Source organism: Pundamilia nyererei, unplaced genomic scaffold (assembly GCF_000239375.1).
Source record: "Pundamilia nyererei isolate P.nyererei 1_Seehausen unplaced genomic scaffold, PunNye1.0 scaffold00238, whole genome shotgun sequence".
NCBI classification, from domain to species: domain Eukaryota; kingdom Metazoa; phylum Chordata; class Actinopteri; order Cichliformes; family Cichlidae; genus Pundamilia; species Pundamilia nyererei.
Genome location: NW_005187639.1, coordinates 443,931 through 451,111, shown reverse-complemented (window position 1 = coordinate 451,111; position 7,181 = coordinate 443,931). Strand labels below are relative to the sequence as shown.

The window sequence follows — 7,181 nt, the reverse complement described above, 5'->3', positions numbered from 1 at the left end:
GAGGTTAGCCTGAGGTTAGTCAGAGGTTAGCCTGAGGTTAGCCAGAGGTTAGTCTGAGGTTAGTCTGAGGTTAGCCAGAGGTTAGTCTGAGGTTAGTCTGAGGTTAGTCTGGGGTTAGTCTGAGGTTAGCCTGAGGTTAGTCTGGGGTTAGTCTGAGGTTAGTCTGGGGTTAGCCTGAGGTTAGTCTGAGGTTAGCCTGAGGTTAGTCTGGGGTTAGTCTGAGGTTAGCCAGAGGTTAGCCTGAGGTTAGTCTGGGATTATTCAGCCCACTAATGAGTCACAGAAATGAGGAAAGCTTGGTCGACTCCGTGGTTTTATTCCTGGACTCTCACAGAGCAGCTTCGCATGATTCACGGTTCATAATAATCCTTCTTTATCTGACGCCACCCTGCAGCTCGTCTTCTGTCTGAGACAAGCCGTTCTAGCTCCTCCCCCTTTAAGTCAACTTTCCCCCGATTGGCTGCCCATTCTAAATACAACGTGCAGGAAGTGGGTGTAGAAATATGAACTTTGACCTGCTGCTTTCTGTAGTGATGAGTTTGTGGACTGTGTGAGGTCAGCAGCTGTTTTCACAAACAAGTAAAAACAGGCTACGTCCACACGTTTTGGCCTCCCGTCCTCACTGAGACACTGAAAAACGCAGCGTTTTGAAAACGCATACATTTCAAAATGGAGCTGTCCCGTCGCAGTGTGGACAGTGAAAACGGAGACTTTCTAAAATGATGACGCATTTTAGTCATGTGATGCAGTCATGTGACCTATTAAACTGAGATAGCGGAGGGCGTTACAAAGCAGTTGTTTTGTTTGACAGCCCTAAAAAGATCAACATCAGCCTGTACATGCTCCTGAGAGCTTTTCTTCAAATTCTTTAATTCTCACTCACTTTTGCAACTTTGTACTTTTGTGTTACTCGCAGCAACGACTCCACCTCATTGTGAGTCCATTTAAAAAACTCGGTGCTTTTCCTCCACATTTTGCCGACGTGTCAACGAGCCGGAACGTAAATAAACGGCAGACAGAAATGAGGCAGGTCGAATCTTCTTGCGTTTCACGCACGTGCAGTACTGGAACGGAAGCGTTTTTGGCCGTTTCAATGTGGACGCACAACTCTGTGAACGCTAGTGTGGACGCGGGACTCACACACACAACTACTGCAGTCACTGCAGGATGGACTGCAGCACATCCGGTACAAACATGCACAGTTGGTTTAATGTAGTTCGTCTGGCGATGGTGTGGAAATGCTCCCGACAACCTCTGTCTCCTCGATTGCACGCTGTTAAAATGGCTGTTGTAGTTAAGCTTTAAATGAAACTTAATGGTTCTGTGAGGGCGATCGAAGGGCGGCGGGAATCTACAGATATGGCTGTGCACAGTGCACCTGTAGTCACATGACCTGAGCTGTAATACAGCTGGTTCATTCACGGTTTCTTTGGGTTTTCTGGGAGCGCTGCAAAGCCTCACACAGCAAACAGACCAATTAAAAAACACAGACAGGCTGAGTTGGTTCTGACTCGTTCATTCCTCTGACACTTCACCTGAGAGAGGAACTTGGGTGATATGGTACTACAAGGTCATTAAGATAAGATGGGGCCTGATTATTTAAGACCTTGTATGTGAGGAGCAGGATTTTGAATTCTGGATTTAACAGGAAGCCAAAACAGGAGAAATCTGCTCTCTCTTTCTAGTCCCTGTCAGGACTCTTGCTGCAGCATTTTGGATCAGCTGAAGGCTTTTCAGGGAGTTTTTAGGACTTCCTGATAATAATGAATTACAGTCGTCCAGCCTGGAAGTAATAAATGCATGAACTAGTTTTTCAGTGTCACTCTGAGACAGGATATTTCTAATTTCACACATGGAGAATGGATTAAGTGATGAATATTAACACAGGAATCAGATTACTGTAAAGGCTCTAGTAATATGTTGGAGAGCCAAAACATGTACAGTGTAAGTCACAGTGATAATAACGTGGTGTGCTATTGGATTAAGTAATCCAAAGTATTCAAAATACTTTACTCTCATTGAGTAACGTAACGGAATACGTTACAGAATACATTTTGGGGCATGTAATCTGTAATCTGTAGTGGAGTACATTTTAAAAGTAACCTTCCCAACACTGACAGTTAGTCCTGGAATGGCAATGATGCAGCCCAGGCTTTGATATCATAATAATAATGCTGTCCTCCTCACGATTCATTCATTTTGGCCTCCTCTAAGCTGCTTTATTTTTTCTGTAGCTAACAAATTAAAATGATCTCATAAATATATCCTTCATCACACTGAAGACTGAACACTGGATCCACATTTGCACGATCAGAAAACAGGAGAAATCTGCTCCCTCTCTCCTTTGTTCCAGATGTTTTCTTGCCAGCAGCTGTGCTCAGCTGTCACATGAATAATCCTCGCTGCCGTGCCGGGATTAGCACTTCAAACAGCAGCCGCTGCAGGCTAGCAGTTAGCTGAGGATGATTAGCATTTCACACAGCTGTGACTGAAGGCCCAGAGTTAGCACAGGTGTTAGCAGCTGGAGGAGCTCGGAAACACAATCACCTGTATTTTCCACAGATTCCTTAAACCTGTTGTGGTTTTGAGTATTTGCTAACATGTAATAGGTGATTATTCACGTCACATGAGCCCAAGTTTCAAATAATGATGGATCACTGTCTACAGGTTTACTTACCGAGTCCATTGCTGCACAGCTCACAAGCTGCTGCCCTTCAGCAGGCTTCCAGAAAACGACCAATTAGAAGAGAGCAGACTTCAAGGGGGCAGGACGTTCAGACAGCTAGCCTCAGACAGATCAGTCTGATAGGTTCCCGTCCAGCAAACCTGCTAACACTCGTGTCTCCAAGTAACGATCGACTGACGGGCTCTCGTTTCCCCCAGGACACTCCTGTAACGTGTGTGAGACTCAAACTTGATTCTGAATACTTGGAACACTCACATCTGTAAGGTGACCTGTATGGGGGGGGGGCTTCTTAAATAGCTGTTTGTCCAAAGTTGCTGATCATGCCGATGGCGGCCATGTCTTTGGGTGGGTCACGTAGACGTCCTCCCGACACTATTAGAAGACGTGGTGGAAGACATGAGGACAGATGGTCAGAAGGAGGAAGTAAAACCAAAATAAGACACAGAGATACCAAAGTAAAGAACATTCAGGGGAAATCTACCAGACAGACACAGATACAATAATCTCACCAAAGCTGAACTTTATTGATCCGTGAGAACGCTGTGAAACGGTGACATCTGTACAGTGTGGTCACAGTTATATTTGGGGGATCCAGACACACGTCACCTGCAGAAAGACGTCACTCTTTAATGAAAACACTGTGAACATTTGAGTTCTTGTAGGATGAAACTCAGTGCGAGCATCTCTTTGCTTTATGTGGTTTGTAGCTCCAAGACTCGCTGCTGTTTCATTTTCATGCACGTCTTCGTAAAGTCAGCAGAGTCCAGGCAGGAAGTGTGTTCATCGCATCCTTAATGGCTGTTACTCAACGACTGAAAACCTGTAATGATGGTGTTTTTTATTTTTCATGTGCTGTTACTGACTGCTGCTCCGATCCAAGTCTTCCACTGTTCTGTCACTGGGCCCAGAAACATCTCACTGGGACCAGTCTGCCCAGTTTAACCAGTCTGACACCCAGTTTGGGCCTTTGGCTGAACCTGTGTGTCAGATTAGTGTTGGCTTTTTGGTTTCTCTGTTTTGAACGTGTTTCTGAGAGTCCAAACGAGAGCTGGGTGTGAAATTCAAACAGATTTTCAGCTTCTGTTTTTCTTTTTATCAACAAACCTGCAACACAACATGTAACTGACTTCGTACCATTAACGTTTCGCTGCCAAACACTGGTCAGCTGTGGTTTCTCTGCTTCAGGCTTCCCAGTACATCTGAGAAATGTTGACACTGAAAGAAGAAGCTGAAATGTGAGCAGAGGTACATGTCAGGTGATACTGGACCAGAGTCGGTCAAGCTACTTGAAAAAAGTAATGTGATTACAGTAAAATGTCACAGCCCATCTCTGCAGTGGACTTATTAATATTTCAGGTGTTGCTTTGATATTTGCAGTAGCATAAAAATTCGTTTCTCTTAGTTAAGTTAGATTTTTCATTTTGGTGGGCGCTGAGTTTGGTAACAATAACCCCGCCCCCACCTATGACATCACGGGTTCTCGATTGTGCGGTTTCAGCTTTGACCCGTGTTTACGTCCTCGTACGGTTTGTTGGCACTAAAAAGAACAGAGCAAGAACGTCTCGCCAATGATGCCCAGCTCTCACCTGAACTGTCACTGTGGTGGGTCAAAGGTCAAACTTGTATCTTCATACGATGTTAGAGGTCAGACACCATGTGATCATCAGCCATGTGCCGCCGCCCCTCCCCCGTTCTGTTTTCTGTTCCCCGCCCTCCCCAGGAGAGATGGCATTATAACAGCAGAGTGTTGGTATAATGATCCCACGTGTTCGCGGCTTCATTCGGGCCTCATACGCCATCTTTGTTCCCCCTGCCTCACCCCCCTCCCCTGCCCCGTACGCCTCCCCCACGATGTTTCCTTTGCTTTGAGGTTGATTTCCTGTCGTGTTCCTGTGTTTGAGCCTCACGTTGGTGTCTCCCTGCTGCTGTGTGTTTGTGTGGGCAGTAAAACAGGACAGCGCTGCTCCGTTTTACTGAAGCATCACTTCATCTGAAGCTGTAGGGACTTCAGGCTCTGGGTTCTGTGCAGCGCTCTGAGGCAGTTTTTGTAGAAATCAAAGTGAACTGAATGAGAGCTTCACTGCGGCACCGAGAACAGCCGCACTGACACACCACATAACAGGGATACAGCCGTCAGCCGCAGCATTAGAAGCACCCAATCGCCTCCATCCTCTGAGCCAGGACGCTGCACGCAGGCGTGAATTAATTAACCAATAACACGCACACAAATACTCAGTGGTGGGCGGGGTGTTTAACCATAAAACCCATCTCATACTTGCAGCTGCCAGTCCCTGGCTCGGGGAGGCTCAGGGAGGCATGGGGAGGCACGGGGGGCTCGGGGAGGCTCGGGGAGGCTCGGGGAGGCTCGGGGAGGCTTGGGGAGGCTCGGGGGGGCTCGGGGAGGCCCGTGTGACCGGCGTACCTCAGGAGACCTACCCAACACACACAGGGAGAGAGATAAAGAGCTGAAGACACAGTCAGACCAATCAAAACTTGAACATGGAAATTGTCGTGGGTATATCACAGTGAGCTGGTTGTTCTAATAGTTGACGCCAAAATAAAAGGTGGAGGTGACTCTGGGTGGATGTGAGATGAGCCTCTGTGGATCAGATCTCCTTGTCATGTTCCTCAAACTGCTGATGCAGCGTTGGTTTCCAGTGTGTCCTGACGATGGGAAATAAAACACTCTTCATCAGACTGGACACTCTTCTTCTGGCGCTCCACGGTCCAGCTTTGACTCTTCTGACCACCAGGCCGTTCAATGGCACCTGGACTTCTTTTTACCCTACAGATGAGGTGGTGACTCACAGCTCTGATGGTCAGCCACCTATAACTAAGTCAGAAGATGCTTTTCCAGTCAGTGGAAGCCTTACTGGAACCTTGAGGTGGTTCACTTGATGACAGGGTGGCCAACGACCACCTCAGGTGATCACCAGGTAAATAGGAACAGCTGATAAGAGTTGAAGCCTCTGGGATGACTAAAACAACGAGGTCAGATTGTGTTTCAGGTCACCAAGCACCTTTCTGTTTCTGAAGTCTCCAGTACACCTGTAGAGACAAACCAGTGAGTTCCTATCAAAGGTAGAGAGCAGCTACAGCCGAGTGTCTCCTCCTCAGGAAATGACATTGCAAACATGTAGGCAGGCAGTGACCCGTCACACAGCTCACTGTACGAGTGTTCGATGTTGGAAAGAAGTCAGAGCGCTGCGATGCTTTTTTCTGCAGGAGCTCTTCTGTGGGATCTGGTCTCAGTGGGCCTCAGGCACCCACGACCTGTCCCTGACTCGACCACAGTTCATCCTTTAGATCACCTTCACTGGTTATGCAGACATCATCTTTCAGGGTCCAGAGAAGAAAATCACAGAAGTAAAACAAACAGAGCTCAACAGAAGGCCAATGGCCGTGCTCCTGAAAACCTCACGGGCAGTAATGAGACCAACACCCTGAACAGCAGGAGGTGCTCTCGCTCTGTGCTTGTATTGAGCCACAGTCATGAAGGTTCAGACACAAAGGTTCACTTTAACAACCTTCACCTGCTTCCTGTTAAATCCACCAGCTGACCTTCGATTAGACGACACGCCGCTAATCAAGAAACAGCAACGAGACACATAAATACTGAAGGAACGATAGTCCCACCTCCGCCTGCAGCTGCTCTCCTCATCACGCCACTTTAGCTTCAAACTTTCCATCGACTCGACTTCCTGCTAAATTATTACTCAGGTGAACTGTTAGTGGTTCTAATGTTGTGGCTGATCAGTGTGTCTGACACACACACACAAACAGACACACACACACTCTCTACCTGACAGCACACACTCAGGTGTGTCCTCATGCAGCTAGTCGAGTGTCTCTGCTGCGTGTTAACGTGTGTGTGCACCTATCGTATGATTTATTTTAGGATAGGAAAAGTGGTAGAGCAGAGCCCGAGCCCAAACTGAAAACCTCTTTTAGGTCCATCACCTCGACCTCCGACCTCAAACGCCGTAGGGCCTCCGGGGATGCCACGGTAAGGAGATGAAGACCACCAACCCTCCTCCCTCCTGTCCTCCACGTGTCTTCTGCTTCACTCCATCTTTTATCTGTTTGTCTTTCTTTTCTCTGCTCTCGCTCGTCTGTAATCGCCTCCTGTTTGTCTTCGGTTCGTCACGTGTGTCTCTCGCCCTCTCGTCTCATCTCCACCTCCATCATCTCCTTGCTGACTCATCATGGCCGCCCATCTGTTGGTCAGCCATCATTGCTTTCCCACCTCAATCAGCTCATCTGTCCCACTGAGACAGACAAAAGGCGACAGACTGAAGACAGAAAGAAACATCCGGTTCGGTCCGCCCAGGCAGGTCAGGGTCCGCTTGTTGGGTTTTCACACGGTTCACATCGTCCTCTTGCAAAGGAGAAGTGAAGAGGGTCAGATTGTGTGGTCTTTCTTCTCCCGTCTTTGTCATGTCCCTTGTCCTGTCCTTTGTCATGTCCTTTGTCATGTCCTTTGTCATGTCCTTTG

At 47.6% G+C, this 7,181-nt stretch overlaps 1 protein-coding gene across 2 annotated transcripts in view; it reads left to right on the top strand.

Moving 5' to 3' along the window:
• Nucleotides 1-7,181, top strand: part of grin1b (glutamate receptor, ionotropic, N-methyl D-aspartate 1b) — a 68,727-nt gene that overhangs the window by 57,044 nt on the left and 4,502 nt on the right. The window contains exon 21 of one of the 2 annotated variants that reach the window (XM_005749168.2): nucleotides 6,585-6,692. The exons of the other annotated variant lie outside the window; for it this stretch is intronic. Within the exon in view, the coding sequence (XP_005749225.1) occupies nucleotides 6,585-6,692 (108 nt within the window). The remainder of the gene's footprint in view (nucleotides 1-6,584; nucleotides 6,693-7,181) is intronic. 2 annotated transcript variants of the gene reach the window in all.